Raw genomic sequence first — 24,141 nt, forward strand, 5'->3', positions numbered from 1 at the left:
ATTTGTACTAAAAAGTTTATTCATCAAAGGTCTTTCATCTGTACAACGAGCAAAAAATACAAATGGGGGTTAAATTATTCTCACGTTACAAGTCGAGTCGATAGAAGGATGTAAAGATATAACTAAAAATTCAAAAGTGGAGCCTGTTTCTTTAATCTGAGGTGGATTACGGTGGGATTGGCGCTCTCATAGGAACACGTGGTGGGGCACCTGGGAGCCTTGGTGGCATTGGAGGCCCTCTCTGGAAGCCCAGAGGAGGTGGACGAGGAGGTCCGGCACCGTAGCCAGGGGGAGGCATGGGAGGAGGAGGTCCTCTCATACCTGGTGGCACAGGAGGACCTGAAAAAGACAAAGAGAGGTTGTAGTAAGAGGTCTGATTATACGCCATCACAACAGCCGAAGGTAAGCAGTGTAAACAGTGCTTTGTACATCATATGAAGGACATTTGAGTTGTGGTAAATGCCACATTGGCATACAAAAAACAAATTGTGTCAATCACCATTTATTGATTCTTCTTTATTGATTTATGCAACCAGATACAACACATTAACATTTTAAATAATTTCTCCTTATGCAGAATTTCTTAAGTTATTTGAAAATAAATTATATACAATAAGTTTCCCTCAAGTTAAGATTCTTATCGGGAAAGAAATGGTAACATAAGATAATCCATTATTATAAGTTGCTGACTGACTGGTTTGTATATTGTAACATTATGAGACTTGTCTCATCCATCTAGAGCTACTCTTTTTAACACAGGACCAGTGACTTAACCATATTTCCGTCATGACTGTCAACTTCATGAGAGAAATACGTCTTTTCAGTATTAGAACGTAGGCTGACTATTGTGATAATATTTATTCTATTACAAAATCAACAATATTCTTCATACAAGTGACAGGGGGTGGAACTGAAAGATTGTAGACACCTATATGACACCAAAGAGCACAGTGCTTACCCATGGGAGGTCCATACGGTGCTCTTGGTGGCATGCCCATAGGTGGCGGTGGAGGCATGCCAGGGGGTGGGGGTGCCCGTGGTTGATTTGATCCCGGTGGAGCAGGAGGTGGAGGCACCATTCCAGGAGGAGCAGGAGGGGGCATAGGCATCTGAGGCATACCTGTGTGGAAGAAAGTGTGTAGCACATTACAGTTTTTGCTGAGATAAACAATTGCAGCAAAAATGTACAAAGTCACTATTGTCAATTATAATCACTTTCAGTTTTTACACATCCAAATCTAGCCATGAAGGTGTAGACTTCATTTTTTGCCAACAAAGTGTTTAAATGGGGCCAGATATACTCAGGTATTGGGTGTATTTGTGTATTTTGTGAACAGCTGACACCATAAAGGTAAAAGAAGAGCAGAAGTTATCTGTATTATGGACTATACATAAACTGGGGATGCTCCTATTCATCTGCATCTTCAGCTACAAAGCCAACAGGACACCTCTCCTTTGCCAGTTTTAAGTAGTTCATTTAAAAAAGTGTGCAGACACAAACACCTATTACATGTATTATGACTTTGTCAGTTTCTCTTTAAGACACAGGGTTAACACATTTTAATCCATACCTGGATGCATGTTGGCTGGAGGGAAGGGTGGAGGTGCAGGCGGATGGCCACCAGCACCAGCCTGTGGGCCTGGAGTTCCTGCATTTGGAGGCATAGGCATTGAAGGGGGCATAACTGGAGGCATTGACCCTGGAGGAGGAACGGGAGGGAAAGCACCAGGAGGTGGCATGCCTGCAAAGAAACAAGTTGCATATTAAGGTTTTAATTAGTATTCTACTAATATAAGCAGCCAGAATGTTTAATAATAGCCATATTCAGAACTATTTATCTAATGCTCTAAAGGGAGCTCATTTTTCAGCTGTCATGTTTACTTTTAGTTACAAGCATCAGTCAAGATTAAATAAAATCAATCTTATTGTCACCAGTGATTACAAACACACAATACCTAGTACTCACTACTCAATCTATAACCATTAATCAGAAACAACTGATTAATGACATCAATTAATTAACTTTACAAGAGAAAAAAACACCTCTGTTATTTGGAACTGTGGTGAATTAATATACAGTTTAAAACAAAGGAGCCAAATATTTAAAACATCCTGCGTGGCTATCCACTGTCCTTCAGTAATACCTGGAATGGGCATTGCAGTTCCCATTGCTGTCAGGACTGGTGTTGGAGCAGATGGTGGTGGCGGAGCGTCTGCAAACAGCTGGTGAGGCCTGTCTGCCTGGGAGAGAGGGTTCTGTGCAGCCAGGAGTCGCTCTGCAGCCGACCCGTGTCGTTCTCCTTTAGAATCCTTCTTGAAGGCATACGACACCGTGATGGGCCTGTTGCAGAGATACTGGCCATTCATGGCCTCAATCGCAGCATCTGATGCATCAAAGCTGGCAAAATTGATGAAAGCGTAACCCTTGGAGTTTCCGGTGTCCGGGTCTCGCATAATCTTTGGCGTCTGGAGGATCACGCCAAACGCACTAAATGTGTCATAGAGAAGTTTCTCATCAATCTCTGGGTCCAGGTTACCAATGAAAATGTTTGCACCCACATCCAGGTTTTTGTTGTGTGCTGAGGCCTTATTGACTCGAATTGGTTTGCCATAGAGCTTTATCATATTCATGATTTTGATGGCATAGTCAGCATCTTCTTCACTAAGGAACTCCACAAAGCCATATCCTGAGGAAGGAGTAAAAGAAATTAGTCTCATGTCTGATTGACACAGATTTGTTAAGACTACAAACACACTCCCTTCCAGGACATGTTTGTTAGCTGATACACACCTTGATGTTGCCCAGTGACTCTGTCTTTGGGCATATGTGTGTTGACCACAGGACCAGCCTGCAGGAAAAGTTCCCATAGTAATGGCTCCGACACTTTCTCATCTAAGCCACCAACATACACAGTGGCATCTGAAAAAATAAGGAAATAAACATTAGCTCCTTAGTTAGTTGCCACACAGGTAAACATGAAAAATAATAAATAAATAAAAATGTGTATGTATTTATTTATTTATTAGAAACACCATAACCTTCCACAATAGTGGTTGCTAATCTTCCTGGGGTCTGCACTTGTCAAAACAACAGCCAAAATAGCAGTATTGAAGTATATCTCTTTTGATATATAATATAAATTATAAAAGTGATTGACTTTTCGGACAGCGCCTAACGAAGGAATCTGTCTGACTATTAGATCCATTTATAATAAATATAGGGATAATGTTTTCTCAAAGACCAGAGCCTCATCTCTCACCCCTAGCTTTAAGAAGTAGCTTTCAGCCCATCTGATGAGCGATCCAAAACATTGCAAAACTACATCTGTACTGTGAGAAACAAAGTACTACTGTTTATTTTATAAATAAAAAGACATAAGTTCTGCCCCAGACTCAAATATGATGTTAGGACACGTAGCTAGCGTTAGCTCTACTCGTGAACAATAGCTTGCTAGGCTGTTAGCCAAGAAAACCTAACATTACATCAGATTGAACAGCCGCCACCACACATCAAATCAAACATACATCAGCGACACATTAAGATTCATTTGCAGAAAGCAGGAATAATAATGGCAAGTAAGTGCAAATAATGGAATTGCATGGCTACGTTTGCAGCAAGTCAAGCTAACGACAAACAGAGTTAGACACCTCCATGTGATCGACCGGCTGTTTCCCACTAATTGTTAGCTAACCGAGCATAAAACGACGCTCATCAAAATACGATGAACATCGTGAAGTGTAACCCATAAACTGATTTGTTAAAGACCAAAACAAAAGTCTGAAAAATGTGTATCACGACTATACAATTACCTTGGTTTCTTTCTGAAATTGGTCCCGCCGCCATGTTGAATGAAACAACGGACGACGAGCGTCCTGAACTGAGGCCTCGCCTCTTCCGGTGTGACCCGGATACGGAAGAGAAGAAATAAAATAAAATAAAATAAAATAAAATAAAATAAAATAAAATAAAATAAAATAAAATAAAATAAAATAAAATAAAATAAAATAGTCTTCTTGTTTTTAAGTAAGTACGTAACTCAAATAGTTAAAAATATAAAAAAAACTGTGTGTGTCTATTGTGAAGTTACATAAAATGTGAAGATTTCTTTCTAAAACATTTCACTGGTGTCATTAAATCTCATTATCTACATAGTTCATCCTCACTGAGTTGGTTCAGACACTCACCCTTACCCTAACCCTTATCAGCATTAACAAGTGACAGGACAAATTTATAAACATTTGTATCTGACAATTTATTACATCATATAAATCTACTAAAAGTATAAACATGGAATACAAAATGTTCGTATAAAATACATACAATAAGAGCTTTCAGAGACACATTAAAACAATACTGTATAGAATATGAAACATAAAAACGGAACTTAATCAAAACATCATGCATCAAAAGCCAGAAGATGAAAAGTCCTTTTTTTTGTTTGTTTTTTTATAAAATAAGAAAAAATATACCGTTTTAAAAAATCCTTCATTTATAATTACCACAAAGAAAATTCAAAGGCATTTGTAAGAAGAGACCTTGACCTCTGTGGTCAAAAATGCAGTAAAAGCAAAATTTAAAAAACAATGTAAAACACACTCTCTAGCCCACCATCTCTATCCTCAGTCCTATAATCAGCTCATTTTAATACTTAGTAAGTTTTTCTTATTGATTACATTTGAGCCTTAGCATGGGTACAGTAACAGTAAATTATGCTTTTAAGTTTGACTCGTGCAACGACGATCATTGAAAATATGTCTGATAATGAGAATATTGCAGCGGTTTAGTTCAGAGTAAGAAATCAAGTAAACAAAAATAATGCAAAATTGTGCATTATATCAGATCATCCACCTATATTAACATTTCAGAAAGAACTGAAAAGAGCTACAAGGTCTTTGCATGAGGACAAAATTAGTTATAAGCATTTTTCTGGTGCCGCACATATAGTTTGCAAGCTGAGTACCAAACCAATGATATATAAGGATTATAACCAAATATAGTAAAGTCCTTCGTTACAACACATTAAGGTGTTGAAAGAGAAACAGAGAATGTAATCTATTTAACTACTTTTACATGAAATGACGAAAGATTTGTTTGAAAGTAGAGTAGCACCATTTTTTAAGACCCCCATTAGATTACATTTGACTTTATAAGGGTCAAACTATAGCATGCTATGAATTTCATAAAAGGCACAATGATCTGGGAGAAGAGATACAGCAACGCACTAATAAAACTGGTCTGGCTTTAATCACACTGCTTCTTTTGTTTTTTATTTGCCGTCTCCTCAGATTTTGTGTAATCAGTTTCTGCTGCTGGTAATCCAGCATTCAGCAGCAAGAATGAGGCCTCCTGCTGTTTAACTTGCATAACTTGCTGCCCACATTTCCTTCCATCCAAAGCCACACACTATCAATTAAACTCTCATTTCTATTACAAGGGGTCTTTAAAAGGCTACTCGCTGAAACACGTTAATCATTATAATGTAATAAAATACATTTTAGATACAAGATATCACATGTACAGTGTAAAAGAAATCAGGTCCTTCACCATATTTGAAAGCTGACCTTCAGTTTTAAGCCTATTGACGCACACTAGAACTGCTACCAACCAAGTTCGGCTTCCAATATCTCAAAAAACAAAAATGCTGGCACTGTTGTGTGTTGAGTGCAGTGACTCACATATGATGAATGAGTTTGTTAAAATTACATTTTAACAAAAGATCCCTCAGTTCTGTCAGCTACATTTTAGACTATGAAGCACCAACTCTTTTGAACTCCTCTGGATTAAGCACATGACAAACACAACTTGCCTCACGAGAGCAATTCTACGGTCGAAACAGCGTTGCTTTGCAGGTCCTGTAGTTGAGAGCACACTGAAAAAATACATTCAGCTAGTGTCATGGTCAACAAAAGTAGTTGTTGAAAGCCTTCACAAAGAAAAAGGAAAAAATGTGATGGTTCACTATCTGATTTTTAAAAAAACCTGAGCTGCAGTCAGAGAGACCTGCTGACATTTCTGCAAAGTAAACATAACTTAACTTAAGATAACAGCTAATATTTAGTGAAGTCTTATTGTTGAGTTTTTACTATCTGAGTAACCTCTTTTTGTGTGTGATTAATATAGAAATGTTTAGTTCTTTAATGCATGCAGGACACTTTCAATCTGGGTTTTAAGATGCATACTTTGCCATCTTAAATTATAAGATAGTATAAAATTATATATGCAAATAAACACACTCAAGCCTTACAAAAAAAAAAAAAACACCCTGGCTTGGCTTAATTATTATCTATACCTAAAGTATTTGGTTTAATTGGTCATATTGACATATGTCCCGTACATTCACTGATGAATGAAAGGCAGGTCTTGTTTCTTTAGGTCTGTGTTGAGTCATTACAGTATGAAGTGATGAAAAAAAAACCCAGTCAGCTGGTATGCCAAGCAAGGTTACAGATGATTTTTAAAAAGCACTGTTTTCCTGTAAGCACTAGGCACAAAGAGGCTATAGCTGCAAGCATTTGTTTTACGGACGGATGCGATACTGTAAAATCAAGGCCTAATTACCTGGTCCTCATAACAAAACATACAATACAAAACCCAAATCACCCTTATATCTATGAAATATTCAATACTGTTACCAGGAATCCTACAACGCGTGAAGGCATGTTTCCATTATGGCTGCCCGGTTTAGTGCGAGGGCAGGGTGGCAGCGTTGGCCGCACTGAGTTGACCCACAGCTAACATCAGGATATCTTTCTTCTCTTTGTAAAAACGCAGTTCTCTGCCTGCCAGCCTGGCATCCTCCAGTTCTCGCTCCGTGGAGGCCAGCTCCTGCGCAATAGTGCCTGCTACGCTCTGTTCTCGGTTCACCCAGTCAGCAGCCATCTGAGTGCGCATGTCATCATCCAGAGCCCGGTGGGAATAGTGAGCCAGCACCTCCTGTGAAGTTCGGTGACATGTTAAGTCCTATTCCTTGATTAAATGTAAACTTTCTGCCTTGGGATCAAGCTGAGATGATAAAGTGTCAGGAAAGTGTCAGGAAAACACTCAAGAATTTCGTATATACTTGTTTTAACTGATATATCTGTGTGTAGCATGATAGCTTTGTGCTTTCAATGTCTTCTGTGGTTCTGTTATTTTCCAGCTTGCAATACTGCTGCAAAAAAAAATATCAGAGCTATCTGGAACACACATATAAAAACTCTATAAAGATGACAGCCACCGCTGGGAGTTGGACTTGGATATCGTGCAGTACCTGTCGGGAACACTGTCGCTCTCTCATGGCTTTGAGGCTTCCATTCCAGTGCAGCAGCTGGAATACAGTCATCAGCTCCTGAAACACAAACACAGTCAATCCAGCAGGAAAATACGTAACCAAACCCAATTTAAATATATTCATTATTTACTAATTCAGAGCTATGATCATGCAAGCTGTCATGTTATTTGTCCAGTTGGAAATGATGTTCTAGCTCCAAGCTCATGGACCGCCACACTGCAGGACTCCCGGTCCAAAGATAGCACCTGGGTTCAAACTTTGCCAAAGCAGTTTTCACAGTCCTCTAGTGTGTCTGCATAGCATAACGTGCAACTTAGAGAAACACAGACAGTCATGATGTTTATGCACCTGAAACTCAAGCATGGATTTTCCTTTGTTGGACTCGAGCATGAAGCGAAATGCCCCAATTCCTGTGTTGGGATTGTCTGCCTCTTCTCTGTTTCCCTGTTGAGGACAAACCACCGTTAATAACTGCAGACTGCTGCTTTGCTTCTAACCAACACTTCACTTATGTAGAATACGATGACTTAGATTCTTAGACTTAGACATCAACCACAGCCACTGAGGGGGATAACTAAAATATGCATATTGGTTTTTCTACATCGATTTCTAGATGGAGCAGTGTTTTGGCAGGTATAAGAAAATCATCTTAGCAAATGTAAATAATATCCATGTGTTTAATATAACACATAGATACACATCACTGAATATACAGAAAATGTTTTTACTCTGCTGAGCCCCTTCAAAGTACAGTAAATTGCTGTGATAAATATAGTGATTAGCTTTCAAATGTTCTATTTTTAATTTGCTGCAGCTGTTTTCAATGTAATGAAACAGGAAGCCCCCTTTTCAAACGTGAGTGATTCTGGGAACCAGTCCACTAATTTTTCACTTAATTGCAAAGCAACTACTGGATTTCAATAATCAATGCACTCTTCTAAGTAACTTAATCCCACAGCGTTCTCTTCAGTAATTATAATAACTTACGTTGAAGGAGGCCAGGGCCTCACTCACGCTCTTCTCAATAAAGTCGGCTGTGATGCGTCGAGAGGGATGTTCATTGAAAACAGAATTCATGAGGGCAATCTTGGCCGCGCTTCGTCTTGCCTCTGCCTTGGTGGGACAGAACTGTTGATCGGTGAAGAAACACGCAGTAGGAGTCAGATGCACTTGGATAAATATCGATGTGAAGTCAAGAGACTAAGAACAGATGTTCGTATGAAGGAGTGTTTGCACAGACATTAAAATGCTGTGTTGTGTTTATATCCATCGAATTTTGTTGAAGTTTGGAACATGAATGATCATTTTCTGACATTAATCAACATAAATCATTCAGTCGTAACAGAAAAATGCAGATTCTGTACCTGGAAACTTCCAAAGCAGCTGCCTCCTGGAAGACTGACATAGCAAACATATGGAGGGCTGTTGGAGGGGACCATTTCATAAACAACCAGAGCTCCGTTCCGCAGATCGGCCCCTCTGGTCAGCTTCATCTGCCAAAACTCCTGTAAAGCTTCCACCACATTTACTAGAGGGAACAGGGAGAAAAGGAAACGTCATCACATTGCGGTACATCATCCCTGTCTTTTATCAATAACCCTATTTACATACAAAAATAGTCCAAATCCTTTTTGTGATTAGCTTGCATTAGTTCCGGGCTTTGCTCTGCAACATCCTCTTTAAACACAAATATGGAAAGGGTGGGGGGGGAGATCATTTCAAGGATGCCAGGGGATTTTCCTGCTTAAAAAAAAAAATTGTTGGTTGCCTAGAGGAAATTCTGCCTCACTTCAGAGGAGTCGCTTAAAGGAACATACCCTCAACCGTTCAGTTTGTGCACTCATGTGAGAAAATAGTATTCTTGTCCTTCACAAGGAAGCAACAACAAAGAAAAGCAGTTCCATTTGCAGCCGAGTCATAGATGATTGCTTGGGTCCGTGTGGAGATGTGAGTGCGACCAACACTATTCGCGCCTCTTTGACTCAGCTCTTTCCCGTCGGGCAGACAGACAGACTGCTTCTCTGCTTCTTACTGAACAGAGAGGTGACATCAGATATCTAAATCCCCAGCGTGGCTTGTACAGTGTGCAAATGAAATTATGTATTTTAAAAAGTACAAAACACCTTCCATCGTGTATCCTCGATGCACCTTCACAGTTTCAGACTCAAAACCTTTGTACGTTTGTCCAGTTTTAAGAATTTGCTTAATGATAGAAGTGGAATGAGACAGAATATATTGATCAGGAAGGATGACAAATGACTTAAACCTCACAATGAGGAATGTTTTAAATTATGATTTAAAACAGGCCCCTTTTAAAGAATGGGATGTGACTTCTAGCAGTGTTGCGCAAGGACAGGCTCCTTCTAGTTTCCATCAACACCAGTGTAAAAGCTCAGATGTACACCATAACTGCTGATTAAGGTCCTTTAACTTCTTCGCAAATGCTTAATAATGTTTATATCAAAAGGAAAAATGTGCACAAGCCAAACAAGATCATAATATGAGGGGTATGCTGCATTGCCAAATGCAAAATACACCATATGTGGGTTTGTTTGATTGAAAAGAAAGTTATTAACACAAAAAAAGAGTCTTTATGGTGCTGCCAATGTTGAAGATGTTAAGTAGCCTAAATGGGACACAGGAGGGAAGAGGCTGGTAGTCAGAGCAGGGAGGGACAATCTTTGGAAATAAATCCTATTAGCACCCACAGCGAACACTTGAATTATCTGCAACAAGCAACATTATAGCAGCTGTTGGTCTAATGTTAGTTATGAGCAGTGGTGACAAATGAAAGGGTGAACAGGTGGGTGGACCGTGACCTCCAGGTTATCAACAGGACACAAATAAACAAAGCAAATATGATTGTATAGGTTTTCAGTAGATTTTAAATTTCAGGCTTATTGTAAATCTATTGTGCATAGATTGAATTTTACACAAACAAAGTCGACGTGTTATTCTTTTCTCCTTCTTGTTATTCAATGTCAGTTTGACACTTACAGTATTGACTAAATCCAAAACTTAAGGTCCAGAGTATAACAGCTTATTGTTCTTGGATCTAAGCCCCCAGAGCTGTTGTAGTTAATCCTATAATGAAGTTACTGAAGCAGCAGTGTCTGTTATCACAGGGAAACTTTAATGCCACCTAGAAACCTGATGGTGAAATGTCATCAGGTCAAAAGTATCAGAGCAAATGAAACAACAAGAACATGAGTATTTCGTTTTTTGAATCCACCTCTGAACAGACATGGCGCAGCTAAAAGTGGTTTCTGGTCCTAAACTCTTGTCCCTAACTAGGACCCAGATCCTCCTGTCACGGATTGATCATTATCTCTGTTCAGCTCTGTTTTGTCTCCTGGATCTCACCTCTTCCGTAGCCTTGCGTGTGTTTGGCGAAGCTGCGAACCACAGCCTCCACCGCCTCCTTCAGCACCGCCGGGTTCCCCGGGTTACAGTGGCCGGCAGCCCCCGGACCCAGCCCCGCTCCCACACCGCCGTACAGGCTGTGGAGCTGCAGCGGGGGTGGAGGCGGGGGAGGCCCGGACGAGGCGGCCAGGGAGGCCGGAGAGGGCAGGAGCGGCGCGATGGGGACCGTAACCCCGGGCCGGAGAGATGAGCGCAGGGTCCCGGTCGGTCCGGATCCGAATCCAATCCCCGGCTGCAGCCGCTGAGGGCGGATACTGTCCGGGATCACGTTAGATTCCATTGTCCCCACGTAATGTCTGCGAAGTCCGGATCCGGAGGAGCCCTGTACCGATCAACCCCGACGGTGCGAGCTTCAGCAGCGGTCTCCAGAGGCCAAGTGGACAAAGTGGGGGCAGAGATTTGTCAGTCACAGCCCGAAGAAACACTTATCCGATGTGGACTCGACACACAACCCTGCAGCTCTGCATCCCCGGTCTGGATTAGACTGCGGGATTGTCAGTCACCTGGTGCATTCAGGGACGCCTCGGAGTCCCGCGTCCCTGTTTAAATCCCAACTATTGTACATGTTTGTGATTTTAGCCAATACAAAGTTATAGTATCATGCGTGTGCATGTTGATAATTATTCTGATTTATTAGCCAACACTCTGCATTTTCTGTATATTAAAGCCTCCACGGTTCCTTTATTTCCTTGTTGGGCATTTTTTCATTATCTGAATTAAGAGTCTAAATGTTTGTTCTGTAAGTTGTGAGTCTGTAGTTGTGACCGGATGATGCTGCCAGATGTTTGTAATGTTTAGTGGATGGCAGACAATTAGAAACACACTAGTTAGTGACATGATAAACAAGGATATGACTGTACGGACAACACAGCAGAATATCACACACTGCAAATGTCTTTATTTAAGTTAAAAGCGGGACTTTATTTTTTGGGTGCACTATAAACTGAACCAGAGCCATGTCAATGCTGTTGCCTTTTACTTCTTGCTAATAAAAACAACAAGGCAACAGCGTGAATAGCAATGTGGCACCAAAGTTAAACTGTGATCGCTGAACCAAAAAAAGGAAGAAATGCTGCAATCTTAATCTGTTACAGATTACATTTCATTAAATTTAGCATCCGATAATTACACCTTTATTCTATTGACTGATTCTATGTAGTTTGCTCAGTTGTATGAATGGTGTTGTAATATTTCCGACATTCTCTACAGGCCCTGAAGGCAGCAGTGGAAAATCAGAGAAGTCTCAGGCCAAGAAATTTGAGCCTCAGTCCTCCTCTGTTCTCCTCTGTTCTCCTCTGTTCTCCTCTGGCACCAACAGAGTACAACTACAGTGTGGATTTACAGCTCCAACTCCAGCCTGAAGCATGTGATTAAAACTTAAGGGCAGAGTAACTCAGTTCACTTGATAAGACGACGAGTTGAGAAACGAACCAGCAAATAGATCAGAAAGGTTTGGGTGAAGTTTAAGTTTGTGGACCACCAACAGAACAAACACTCAAAGAGGAAATGGGACCTCCTCTGCTGTGTGTGTGGAGTGTTTTTTTTTTATGAAGTTCTGGGCCTTGTGGGATTTTTCATTCCTTCTGTGGTCTGGGACGAGGCCAGGGGGCTTCAGACGAGGAACTTGTGAATAAATCTTTTTTTTTTCATGCTGAATCTGCATTTACACAGAGATTCAGTGATTCGTGCGTCTGGTTCCACTAAAAAAACTAATTTTAAACAAATCCGATCAGAGTGAGACTCTCACAGAAGGGAAGAAAGAAAAAAAACCAAATCTGCACACACTACAGAGGAAACAACAAAGTCATAGATCATAATTGCAATGAGAGTTTGACTCACTGGAGGGCGTCAGTTAATAACCTCAAGTATTCACTGGTTTAACTTCACTCCAGTCGATTGTCTCAGTTTGACGAAGCTGCTGCTGCTGTGTTTGTTCCAGAGTTAAGATCATTTACTTATTATCTGCTTCTCCTCTCATTTGAGGAGTGACATCCATCCTAAATATTACTTTAAGAGGACCTCTAAAGAGGAGTTTATAGGTGTCCAAAGGTTTTGAAGGCTACATTGAACTGTACATTCTACTTCCTCATGTTTATCCACATCCCCCCCAATTAATCATCTGATCAGATTCATCTCATGGACCTTTGGACGAGGTCTCCAGTGTTGGAAGCAACTGGACTTTAACGTTCCAGTAAAAAGTAGCTCCCTTAACACCAGTTATAAACTACGCATGCAATTTGTAATATTATATTAATGTTAACAGTCTTATTTTTACTTTTAATACGCTACATGTTGCCGCCACAGTCAATTCTTCTTGTAAGGAAATATATTAATATTGTGAGACTGAGACTTGGAGGATGTGAGTATTTGTTCTGCCACATGTGTCTGACAGCTGTAGCTGCTTTTTAACGTTACAGATCGAAAACACATGATTCGTTTTTAAAAATGTGAGCCAATGAATGAAATTCAATTTTAAGTCAGATCCACCTCAATCATATAAAACATGCATCAATAATAATAATGTAGTTCCACCATACATGAGTACTACTTCTTTAAACACTCATAGTGAAGAGTGCACTGCACTATAATGATAATCTTTATCTTTTTATAAACTGCCACCTCCTGTTCCCCCGTCAGCACTTGTTGACTGTGAATGTCACATTTTGCTCTGTGCTTTCACTCGCTTCTCCTTGTTCAGTGAATCCATCTGGAGCACTTATTATTTTTAGAGGAGGCGTTTGAGGCATGTAAACAACCTAAGCCGTTTCCACCGAAAAGGAGTCCGGACGCCAGACCAGTGGTGAACAGACTCTGGACAGAGAATAATCTTTCTCTGTCCGGCCTCATGGTTCACATTCCCACATCTGGTTTTAATCAAAGCTTTATAGTCCAAATCATTCACGTTCTACTAAACAGTTTATGTTCTCTGCTCCAGTACGTATTGAATTGTTTACTACTGACTCGGGTGGAGTGCAGTTGAGAATTATTACCTTACAACAGCCATAAAGATAGACGTAGTTGTAACCCTGTTGGATCTAAACCAAAGGTGGAAGTTTTACGTCCACATAGTTTAGTGCAATCAATAAGACTGTTACCAACAAGAATCAAAAAATGATTACATTCGTTTTAATATTTAAAAACTATTATTTGAACTATTTCTGCTAAACTGAGGGCTGAAGCTTACTTCATCTACTTCTCTGTTAGCGTAATGAAACTTCATGATAAACAAAAATAAAGTCTTATACGTTAATGTTTTTTATCCTTTCATGCTGTTAACTCCCAGTGATGCTCATCAAGATGTGATCATGCTTTTCCGTAATACAAAATTTAAATTTCACATTTATGGCTATTTCTTAAAGGGTATTTTCACATCAGCATTTCTAACCTAAACTACTTTGTACTCAACTATCATTGGACCTTGATATAAATATACACAAAGCACATGAAGACCACGTCAATACAGCAAACTATTGATCAGAACTCATCAGTGCAATCAAAATACTTTAAAAACACTTCATTTGTGATCCCATGACTCATGAAAGCTTGAATTTATAATGATTATAATAATGAAAACAAAGAAATGAAATGCTGTAGAACCTCAGAAACAAACTTATACTTCACAGTGTAACGTTCATGGTACAGATAGAACAAGACCTTCTGTCCTGTCCTGTATCTTCTTTGTTATCATCTCTCATTGTCAAACGTTCACTATCGTAACGATGATGCCGTCAGTGATGATTAAGTGTCTCGTTTAATCAATATGATAAGATTCACAGTCCTGCAGGACGTCTGACAGTCAGCACAGGGGCGACTGGACTTTGTTTCAGTTTGATTAGGTGGCAGAATGAGCAGCAAGGGTCAGCGCTTTCGGTTCCCTCACCGGCACAACCATCCAATAATGATGCGTGTCTTTATCTCGTCCAGTCAGATTCACGGTACGACACAGCCGCATCACCGTGCTGGACTATAAGAAGCGTGAGAGTCCTGCAGAGAGGCACCTTCTGGTCCAACTTCTCCTGCAGCACAGGTGAGTCTTAATTTCTCAGGAACTTAAACTGTGTTTGATACAATCAAACCACAAATTCATCTGAGTTATTGTTTTTCTACTTTTTCTTTATTTTTATTACATTTTAGCATTACCTCTACTTTGACCACTGTTTCTTTCTTTCTTTTTTACTAAACTAAAACTAAAAGTGTACTTTTAAAAAAGTGTTAGGATGAGCAAGAGAGGACTTTAACAAAACTCAATTTCATCTTAGAAAGTCTAATGTCTTAATTTAGTTTTTATGTATATCAGTGGATTTTTCTTTGTTTAGTCACATCATGCGTTGATGTGAGGGGACAGAACATATGTTGATAAAGTGACATTGGTAAAATGTAATATTAAAATATACATGGAGAGAATAATGAAAGCTGTAGTTTCTTCATAGCCCATTGGCTAAAACAGTATTCTGCAATTTCAATTACTGTCAAACACTATTGATGTATTAGACTATTCTGATTACTTCATCTTTTTATTTAATGATTTAAATTCCCTGAATGAATTAAAATATTTAAGAACGAATTGATGTTTAATGTTTAAAAAGGCTCAGCACTGATTTGTTTATTGTCTAAAGCGTCAGTGAGACTTTCTACAGTGTACTTGTTTTGTTGCTCTTGATTAAAAGCAATGAAAATATCATCTATGTTCGAGCATGAAGGTTCAGTCTCAACCTTATCTGAGTTAAACTGTTTTCAACTCAAGGTTCACTTATCTTACTCAGGAACTCGCACTTCTCTACTGTGATAAGCCACAGAAAGTAATCAGATTGAGCAACTGGACTTTCTACATCAGCAGGTTTAGATACACAGTAATAAAGTAAAACAGAAGCGAGGAGTATGAAGCATATTAACGTCAGGTCGTTTTCATCCTTGAACTACATAATAACTACAATTTGTTTGTTTTTGCAGGTCTTCTTTAGTCAGCAGCCATGAAATTCGCCCTCATTGCAGCCGTTGTCCTGCTCGCTCTGGCACAGGGTACGATCATCACATCTCCATATGCAAATTAAATAGATGTCGGTAAATAAAAATAAAAATAAACTTCTCACAATCTGAATTAATTTGTCTTTGGGAACCAACAGGAAGCTTTGCACAAGATGCTGCCGACCTTGCAAAGCTCGGTCAGTACTTTGAGGAGCTGAGGACCAAAGTGACTGAAGAGCTGAGTCAGATGATGAACAACAAGGACCTGACAGGCCAGGCTAGGTGAGTACATGTTCACCTCCACACACAGGTTTAGTCACAACTCATGTTCTGGATGACAAATATTTGTCTATCGTTACCAACTCCTGTAAAGTGAAGGTCAAACAAGTGTGTTCCTCATTTTCATATATGTTGGTTTCGCTCCTCTCTACAGGACCCTCCTGGAGGACGGGAAAACTCAGCTGGAGCCCCTGGCCACTCAGCTCCAGGACCAGATTAAGACAGTTGCCACCAACGTCGAGGAGCAGATCCGGCCCCTGGCTGCTAATGTGCAGGCTCACATGCAGCCCGTGTTGGATAACTTCCAGAGGCAGATTGAGGCCATCTTCCAGAAGATTACAGAGGCCAAGGCCATCGGCAACTAAACCAGCTGTTCTCTCTGTTCCACGAGATGCACATGTGCCGGCACCACCTTCTCTGTCTTCCAGAGTTAACGGAGCCCTTCACGTTTACGACTGGCCTGAAAGTGCAGTCCACCAGCCTAAAATGTGTTTCAGTGCTTGTTCACATTGATATTTATTATCTCTGCACCTAAGCACGATAATAAAAGCTTTGAACACAACTGAATATTAATTTATTGTTTCTAGTGTTTTAGTTTCCATTTTCCTTACTGTTACTCGTGACGTGACAAGCAAAAAACATAACGTGAGGTTATAAATAACATATATTCAAGTTATTATCAAAGGGTGAAGGCTTATATATGAAAATAGGCAATACAGACATATTACTTGTTTATTTGTTTTAGTTTTATTCAAGCAAGCAAGGGTCAAGGGAAATTTCACAATATCAGACTCTGAGAGCCAAAACATTCAAACATTTAAAAGGAATAAAATGGAAGAAAGGAATGCTTTCAACTTTATTTTCTCACAATTCTCCTCTAAAACCCCTCAGAAATAGACCTTTTTTATTTACGCTTTTTCTATTTTTTTTTTTTTTTATATATGTTTTTCCATTTTAACTCTGCCAACCAAGCCTGGTGTTTCGGTTCATCACAGGCCTGACTGGAGACTTGTTCTCATTGTTTGTTTTTTTAAAATATTATTCGTCTTTCTTTTTACTTTGTTTTGTGTATTTTTACATTTTTATTTGTTAAATTCTTTCCCTCCATCGGTGAAGCTAGTCTCAAGGTTCCCCATTCCTGTAGATGTAAAAAAAAGTATATAATGAGTAATATGAACTGCAAACTAATATTCACATTTCATTTACATATCACCAATAACTAAAACAAGGACAAGGGGGGGGGGGTTACCGTTTCCTTCTTAAAGGTTCTCTGGGGAAGTTGTCCTACCTTGGGTTTAGACACTTGGGACACCGGCTGAATTAGTGACAGTCTTCTGAGCAGCCTCCTTGGCCTGGTGAGCCTGAAGAACAGCCACCGCCTCATCCACCTAAAAAATATTGTTTGTGAATATTGGCAACATCAAGATGGGATCTTTACGTTTTCTACTGCCAAAGGTTCCACCTTTCTTGTATCAAAGATTGCTACCTGCACTGTCAAACTATTTCAAATTTACATTAAGAAGACACTCTATTAATGAACAAAGCACTCGCCTTCGAGCGGAGAGACTCTGGAGACTCCAGCATGTGGAGCAGCTCCGAGTTATCAATCTCCAGCAGCATGCCAGTGATCTTTCCTGCCAGGCTGGGATGCATGTTCTGGATTAGTGGAAATAGACGCTCACCTAGAAAAGTGACAGAAGGTTTAAGACAATATATAAGTGAAACTTAGGCCAAATGCTAAAACCTAGGCTTCATTGGATCAATCCAATGACATCAATATTTATCTTATCTACTGATAAATTTCATTTAAATTCCTGTCATACACAATATCTAGTAGATGAAGTGGGATATAGTGTCAAAACAAATCTAGTCCATATTTGCATAATTATATTATCGCAGACACTAAGCTAACATACAGACACTTACCCAGCATCTGCTTCTGTTCCTGTGGTGGAGCAGCAGCCAACATGGAGGCAGTCAGAGGCTCCTGTCCTTGCACATGGACAGCAGGCTGAGAAAAGAGATACAAGCAACCAGTTTTCAGATGGGAAATTCACAACACTTCAGTAGGTTTGCCTTCTGTAGGTTTGGAAAATAAATGTGCATTCCTACCTGCTGCATAGTGACTTGTGGCTGAGCAGTCATGTGCTGTTGGGGATTGCGGACGCTTGAGGCATACTTGTACTGAGGGACTCCACGCACAGGAGTGGCTGCTGCAGCGGATGCAGTGGCTGGCTGGGGACCCATGTTCTGAGTGGCTGCAATAGGAACCAACAGGGGAATACAAACATCAATACAAAGCAGCAATAAGACTAAATTGCTTAAAATTAGACAATTAATTATGAGTAGCTGACTGACCAACACGCTGGGCAGACATCATGCGACCCTGGGGCACCTGGGAAGCAGGCCGCATGGTACTGAAGGTCTGAGGGCGTGGTGCTGAAGGACGCATGGCACCTGGCATATTCTGGAAATCTATTAACATGCAAAAACATTGCTTCATCATGTAACTAATGTAACTGTGTCTTAATACCCTTTTAAGTTACAGCACATAGTGATGGTACAGTTTAAGGGTATAAGATACTCACGCTGTGGCCGGACACCTTGGGTGGTCCAACGTGGGCTGGGGCGGAGCTGGGCCATCTGGCCAGCTGCAGGATAGTAAGCACGGTTCTGGGCTTGAGGTATGGCTGCCATGAAGTAGCCAGAGGGTGGGGCTGGCTGGTAAGGGTTAATGACTGGGTTTGGCACTGCACGCACACTGGCCATGCGCTGCATATACTGGTTGGTGAGGTGGGCTTGACGCTCCTCTTTCCGCTGGGCTAAGGCCACATACAATGGCTTGGTGGCTACAATGCGTCCATTCATTTCTGTCACTGCTTTTGTGGCCTCCTCTGGCGACGAGAAGCAGACAAAGCCAAAGCCTTTGCTACGGCCACCTTCCATCATCACCTGAGGAAAAGTGCAATGAAATGAGTATTACTGCAAGTATGTATACTAACAAATGGGGGAAAAAAGAGGAAAAAAAAACAAAACAAAAACATTCTACCTTTGCGCTGGTTATTGTGCCAAATGGTGAGAACTCCTTTCTCAGGCGTTCATCATCAATTCCATCATCAAGGTTCTTCACGTATAGGTTCACACCCTGAAAACAAATGGACAATAGTGTCAACCGTTAAGCTTTCGTGTTATTTTATTGTTTATTTTCTTATTTTTGTCTGTAGTACATATTTATCCCCAGATTTCATTGTAAGAAATGTGGGGCCCATGAACTACAGAGTTACTGTCGCAGCCATTTTGGCCAGTGCAACCTACTAAAGAGGGAGCACCGAATTTGACAAAGCTGCAGTTTTTCCAGCTGACTTGAAAAGATGTTCAAGACTGAGACTATTGATTAGGAATTGTAGACAAAGGGTCTTCAAACTACAACATTTCATTACAGTGTACTTCAATAGCTCTCTGTTGATTATTTATTTAGTAGTATTTAATTATAAGGTTTTTGTAGTAAAGTCAAATTGTGCTAAAAAAATTAAATGGACCTGGTAGCGAGTCATGCGGTCTTGTTTCATTTGCTCAAACTTGCGCTTGAGCTCCGTTTGTCGCTCCACCTTCTTCTGGGCGCGTCCGACGTAGATCAGCTTGCCATTAAACTCCTTCCCATTCATTTCATCCACAGCCTATTACAAACAAAGAAAACCATGTCAACTCAGTAGCAGGCATTTTCAGGTTGTTGGCATGAAAGACATCGGTGCATCACCTACTTTCTGGGCGTCCTCGTGCCTTTCAAAGCTGACAAACCCAAAGCCTCGAGACTTTCCTGTGTCATCTGTCATAACACGGATACTCATGGCGTTTCCTGAACAACACAGAACAATAGAACAACAGAGAGCTATAACCTTTAGTGACTATATTTTGGCCCATGTTTTACAGCAGATCCAAACATTGTATATTCTCAGACAGACTGAACTTATTTCAAAGAGATGTATGAAAGATTGACACCAGCTGACCATATTTACTGAAGAGTTCCCTCAGCTTTTCATCATCCATGTCATCACCAAAGTTTTTAATGTAGACATTTGTAAATTCTTTGGCTCGGGCACCCAGTTCAGCCTCGCGCTCTTTGCGAGATTTGAAGCGACCCACAAATCTGCGTTCAAATAGACAATGAAGAAATTTAACACACATACACATCAACAGTATGAAAAATGTATCATGGCTATAGTGGCTAAAATAATCACAGGTATCAGCATTTGCACATTTTAGTTATAGTATTGATAAGCTGCTTTCACACATGCAATGAACACTGAACTTTTCCAGACTATAACTGGCTGAGCTGCATGTGAGATCACAAACATCTGAGCTATTCAGCTCAGAGATTACCCAGACTTTATCCTGTGAGCATAACACCAGACAGTATAGGAGATATTTACCATACCATACTTTCTGAATACATGTATACTTTTAATACAACTGACATCTAGTACAATAAATATAAGAGTTTTAAAATACTGTTGTGCATTTTTCAGTCTACAGGAGTGCAGGTCACAAATGTTATGTCTGTATCAATTGAAACATATACAATAAGCATCATTATCCTTCTTAAAAATTAAACTTAGTTAAAGAAAGATAATTTATAAAACATGTAAATAAAAATAAATCTTTAATTTATGTAATACTGACAGTAGCAAATAAAAAACAATCTGTATATAACTTAGTATTAGTAAGCATACAAATTTAAATCAAAATGCAAAACAAATAAACATTAAAAGGCACTAAAGGTTCTGTAACTATCCTAACCAAACTGCAGCAGCAGCAGCAAGCCTCTGCAAGGTTGGCAGGCCTGCAGTCATCATATACAGCTCAGCAAATATGGAAGATAGTATGTCACAATATGTAAAGTAAACGTTATGAGCTACATTATCAGGCTAATTTTAAGTTTATGACCACAATATGGTGGTCTTCCTTTGCCAGATCTATATATTAAGTTGTCTTTAAAGAAAAAAAAACTGCTGAGAGCATTAAATATTTAATCTAAATATTAATTCAACACAGCCTTTTACTCATTTCACACATTTCAAAACAAGTTAAAACATTCACTTACACTTTTCGGTCATTGAGCAACATGCCATTCATCTTCTCAATGGCTCGTTCAGCTGCTTCCTGAGTCTCAAAATGCACAAAGCCGTAGCCTTTGGAGCCATTCTCATCACAAACCACCTTAGAGAAAGAAGGCACATGCTGCTTTTAGGCCACACACACACGCACATCAACAGTTTATTAAACTTTAACTATCAGTTGGATTGCACCTGTTCTCAAGTTTCAACATTTCACAAAATCATATTTACAGTGACTAGCTAATAGTGACGAGCTATTCTGAAAAAGCAACTCTTCACCGTTGCCCAGACAACACTATACAGGATAGATAAACCCATTACATTGCTTTCAATTTCATGTTTGTTTAAGGGCAAAGCCATCAACTGTAGTAGAGATTCCACCTACTATTCTTTTGATATTTCTACATGCTAATACTATGTCTGCCGCTGTAGAACTAAAATATGATCCCTTATTTATATATCCATTTATTTAGAGCCCCAACTGAGTATGCTGCAACATCTGTTAACTGGGGAGACAGTATTCCATGCATCTACAGTGCAGACAAATGTTTGTTTACAATGCAGACAAATAAGAATTACACAAACACAGTTATGACACTGTTTTACCACAGATTCTTTTGGGATTACTCTGACAGGGGTGTGTTTTTGCATGCACTAGTGAGACAGTGGTATATGATTGGATAGATACACGGGGTGTGTGTTTAAAATGTTTGTCATGTAAAAAATCACATGCCCAAATCACAATATTGACTGCTGACCACCCCTGCTTCAGGTGGGATAAAACAAGATGCACATGGTCTCAAGTATTTTACCTTGCATGACAGAATGTTGCCAAAAGCAGAGAAGGTGTCATAGAGAGCTTTATTGTCGATTGACTTGTCAAGGTTCTTGATGAAGATGTTTCCCACGCCGCTCTTTCTCAGTGATGGATCACGCTGCGACCACATGATACGCACAGGTCGCCCCTTGATCACATCAAAGTTCATGGTGTCCAGTGCACGCTCAGCTGAGACAAGCAACACAGAACAGTATTATTTATCATTACATTCACAATTTTAAGCTGTTTGATGGGAATTAATCCACTATAAGTGCCAGAGGTGGACTTGTTCGTCTTAAAAGGGGTCTAGTGCTTAATGGCCAGTAAGAAAACAAATATCAAAAAACTAGGTATGTCGTTTAGAATAGGTATTGTGATACTTAGGTACTTTATAAAAGCCCTTTGGAAGAAATGACAGCTTTGAGACTTCTTGAGCAGGACTCTGCTAATCTACTCTAAGATTTGCTTACTCTATCAGAAGTTTTAGCAGGATAAGAGACTTCTAGACATTCCACAGCCATACCAGTATTGTTGGGGCTGTATGCTTTGGGTCTCGGTTGTGTTGAAAGGTGACCTGCTGTCCTGGGTTCTTCTTGCCTGGGACAGTCATGGTGGGCTGGTAGCTCAACATATTAAGGCTGCTGAGTTTCTAAGAACATTGAGCTTTATAAACTTGATCTATTTGTCTCGGAAAGTTTGTTTGACTTAATATCTTCGTCTTCATAAGCGGTGTGAATAGAGAGACTTGATAAACACCCAAAGGAAAGGGTTGGGATAACTTTGACAGAGAGATTTCAGTTTTTTATTAAAAAAAATATATATATATATCATTGGAATGCAGATAATGATTCATGTGTTTGCTGCTAGGTATGAAATGAGATATTCTAACATGTCAGAAATACTTTTCAGGACTTGCGAAACATTTTTCTTAAGGGACAAAGATAAAATGATCAACAAAGCTGACCGGCAAGACTGAATTAGACCGATGTTGCGGCACTTCGGGCTGAACCGTTGGGGTGTTGTCCAGCCAGAGAGGAGATAAAGTATTGATACGGAGCTGGCAGCTCGCAGCGCTCTGCTACAGAGCGGCGGTGCTTTGGGAGGGGACGGGCGGACGTGGTGCTTTCCTGCTACGCCACTGCTGGGAGGTGCAAATGAAGAGACCCCACCGACAACATGTCGGCCGCAGTCACATGGAGTGGAGCGGAGTTAGCACCCATTAGTATCTGCCTGTCATTTTCAACACGTACATTCATTTTCACTCATTTTAATAGTTATTTTATCATAAATCACTCACCGTCCGCTGGTTGCTGGAAGTTGACATAGGCGTATCCAAGGGAACGCCGGGTGATCATGTCCCTGCAGACCCGGATTGACAGGATGGCTCCGGCTGGGCTGAATTTCTCATACAGCATGGCCTCGGTCACATCTTGATGCAGATCCCCGACGTACAGGGAGGCCATGGGGTAACTGGGAGCACTGGGGTTCATCTTCCGTGGCTGTGGACGCTAACAAAGAACTCGGACGAAGCTTAACAACAACAACAACAACAAAAAAAAAAAGTTTGGGGGACGCAGCGCGAATGTTTCCTCCGTCAACGGTCACCGGCGTCACGTCAGTTCGGGACAGAATGTAAAACGTCAGCGGCCGTTGGCTTGTCAGTTGCGGTGTTTTTGAGTAAAAATCAAGAAAATGAGGCTATTAAAAGGACACAAAGTCTGCAGCTGCTGGGGTTAAAACTGTCATTCAGATATGGCACACAGCGATAAAAGCAAACTAACGTGAATTACCCTCGTTTCTGCTAAACACGCCGACTGAAAAGCTTAACGTTAGGCAGCCCCTTCTTGTACGTTACCGTCCGGTCCTCCAATGTCTACTCCAGCTTCACCGACTTGTTACAAAAATAAAATAAAATAATAAAGAAAGTAAATGATTTTTTGGTTTTTTTTAACGTTTTGAATTTTTTTTTTGTATTTTTATTTTTTTTATAGAACGTGTGCCGAGCGAGCTCAGGAGCACACGCGCACTCACACAGCACTAACAGCCGGGGTTGAGGGGGAGGAACCGTCAGGAAGTTGTGCCATTTATACGAATGGACGCGTCATCACAGCGGACCAATCACCTTTCAGGATAGTTGGAAAAAGTCAACAAAGAGGCGTTGCCCATCGTGATGACGAAATCGCCTTAAAAGCTGTGGTTAATGGAGCAAATGTACTTATTGCATTAAAACTGTTATTTAGTGAGGCTGTATGGGGATGACTTCAGTTCCCG

At 40.2% G+C, this 24,141-nt stretch overlaps 4 protein-coding genes and 1 non-coding gene across 7 annotated transcripts; 1 reads left to right on the forward strand and 4 right to left on the reverse strand.

The window, feature by feature from the left end:
* Nucleotides 1-3,892, reverse strand: sf3b4 (splicing factor 3b, subunit 4). Its single transcript, XM_026346700.1, has 6 exons — nt 3,812-3,892; nt 2,793-2,921; nt 2,146-2,688; nt 1,572-1,742; nt 959-1,120; nt 1-339 (listed from the first exon to the last, which is right to left on the reverse strand). The coding sequence occupies exons 1-6, from the start codon at nt 3,843-3,845 to the stop codon at nt 167-169; spliced, it is 1,212 nt and encodes a 403-aa protein (XP_026202485.1). The 5' UTR covers nt 3,846-3,892; the 3' UTR covers nt 1-166.
* Nucleotides 3,893-4,291: 399 nt separating this feature from the next.
* On the reverse strand, nt 4,292-11,356 carry lix1l (limb and CNS expressed 1 like). Its single transcript, XM_026350219.1, has 6 exons — nt 10,636-11,356; nt 8,637-8,800; nt 8,260-8,400; nt 7,621-7,716; nt 7,252-7,329; nt 4,292-6,935 (listed from the first exon to the last, which is right to left on the reverse strand). Exons 1-6 carry the CDS (start codon nt 10,973-10,975, stop codon nt 6,684-6,686), a joined length of 1,071 nt encoding a protein of 356 aa, XP_026206004.1. The 5' UTR covers nt 10,976-11,356; the 3' UTR covers nt 4,292-6,683.
* A 650-nt stretch (nt 11,357-12,006) lies between these two features.
* Nucleotides 12,007-16,491, forward strand: LOC113154674 (type-4 ice-structuring protein LS-12-like). Of its 3 annotated transcripts, none has more exons than XM_026348998.1 (5): nt 12,007-12,145; nt 14,620-14,722; nt 15,646-15,714; nt 15,819-15,942; nt 16,094-16,491. In XM_026348998.1, the coding sequence occupies exons 3-5, from the start codon at nt 15,666-15,668 to the stop codon at nt 16,302-16,304; spliced, it is 384 nt and encodes a 127-aa protein (XP_026204783.1). In that variant the 5' UTR covers nt 12,007-12,145; nt 14,620-14,722; nt 15,646-15,665; the 3' UTR covers nt 16,305-16,491. The 3 variants fall into 3 exon arrangements, with proteins under 3 accessions (XP_026204783.1, XP_026204785.1, XP_026204784.1); XM_026349000.1 differs by having other exon boundaries at nt 14,624-14,722; XM_026348999.1 differs by lacking the exon at nt 12,007-12,145 and having other exon boundaries at nt 14,386-14,722.
* A 172-nt stretch (nt 16,492-16,663) lies between these two features.
* On the reverse strand, nt 16,664-23,920 carry LOC113154634 (polyadenylate-binding protein 1A). The gene is made up of 14 exons (XM_026348939.1): nt 23,168-23,920; nt 21,866-22,059; nt 21,041-21,156; nt 19,947-20,086; nt 19,701-19,795; nt 19,479-19,616; nt 18,989-19,084; nt 18,528-18,891; nt 18,298-18,414; nt 18,052-18,197; nt 17,866-17,950; nt 17,491-17,621; nt 17,228-17,327; nt 16,664-17,077 (listed from the first exon to the last, which is right to left on the reverse strand). Exons 1-13 carry the CDS (start codon nt 23,358-23,360, stop codon nt 17,235-17,237), a joined length of 1,908 nt encoding a protein of 635 aa, XP_026204724.1. The 5' UTR covers nt 23,361-23,920; the 3' UTR covers nt 16,664-17,077; nt 17,228-17,234.
* LOC113155532 lies at nt 19,152-19,287 on the reverse strand. The gene has a single exon (XR_003298140.1). It is a non-coding gene; the product is annotated as a small nucleolar RNA SNORA5 (small nucleolar RNA).
* Nucleotides 23,921-24,141: the final 221 nt, after the last annotated feature.

This window comes from Anabas testudineus, chromosome 11 (assembly GCF_900324465.2).
Source record: "Anabas testudineus chromosome 11, fAnaTes1.2, whole genome shotgun sequence".
Classification (NCBI taxonomy): domain Eukaryota; kingdom Metazoa; phylum Chordata; class Actinopteri; order Anabantiformes; family Anabantidae; genus Anabas; species Anabas testudineus.

Bases quoted from the DNA above. Each gene is read 5' to 3' on its own strand.
- LOC113154634 (XM_026348939.1), bottom strand. From the start codon at position 23,360: ATGAACCCCAGTGCTCCCAGTTACCCCATGGCCTCCCTGTACGTCGGG. The intron at 21,157-21,865 runs GTAAAATACTTG...TCTTTCTCTAAG, and splicing joins GCAACATTCTGTCATGCAAG to GTGGTTTGTGATGAGAATGG. The intron at 20,087-21,040 runs GTAAGTGAATGT...ATTTGAACGCAG, and splicing joins TTGCTCAATGACCGAAAAGT to ATTTGTGGGTCGCTTCAAAT.
- lix1l (XM_026350219.1), bottom strand. From the start codon at position 10,975: ATGGAATCTAACGTGATCCCGGACAGTATCCGCCCTCAGCGGCTGCAG. The intron at 7,330-7,620 runs GTGCATAAACAT...TTTGTGTTTCAG, and splicing joins AATCCATGCTTGAGTTTCAG to GAGCTGATGACTGTATTCCA. The intron at 6,936-7,251 runs GTACTGCACGAT...CGAACTTCACAG, and splicing joins AGCGACAGTGTTCCCGACAG to GAGGTGCTGGCTCACTATTC.
- LOC113154674 (XM_026348998.1), top strand. From the start codon at position 15,666: ATGAAATTCGCCCTCATTGCAGCCGTTGTCCTGCTCGCTCTGGCACAG. The intron at 15,715-15,818 runs GTACGATCATCA...GGGAACCAACAG, and splicing joins CCTGCTCGCTCTGGCACAGG to GAAGCTTTGCACAAGATGCT. The intron at 15,943-16,093 runs GTGAGTACATGT...TCCTCTCTACAG, and splicing joins GACCTGACAGGCCAGGCTAG to GACCCTCCTGGAGGACGGGA.
- sf3b4 (XM_026346700.1), bottom strand. From the start codon at position 3,845: ATGGCGGCGGGACCAATTTCAGAAAGAAACCAAG. The intron at 2,689-2,792 runs GTGTGTATCAGC...CTCCTTCCTCAG, and splicing joins AGTCACTGGGCAACATCAAG to GATATGGCTTTGTGGAGTTC. The intron at 1,121-1,571 runs GTATGGATTAAA...TCTTCCACACAG, and splicing joins TCCAGCCAACATGCATCCAG to GTATGCCTCAGATGCCTATG.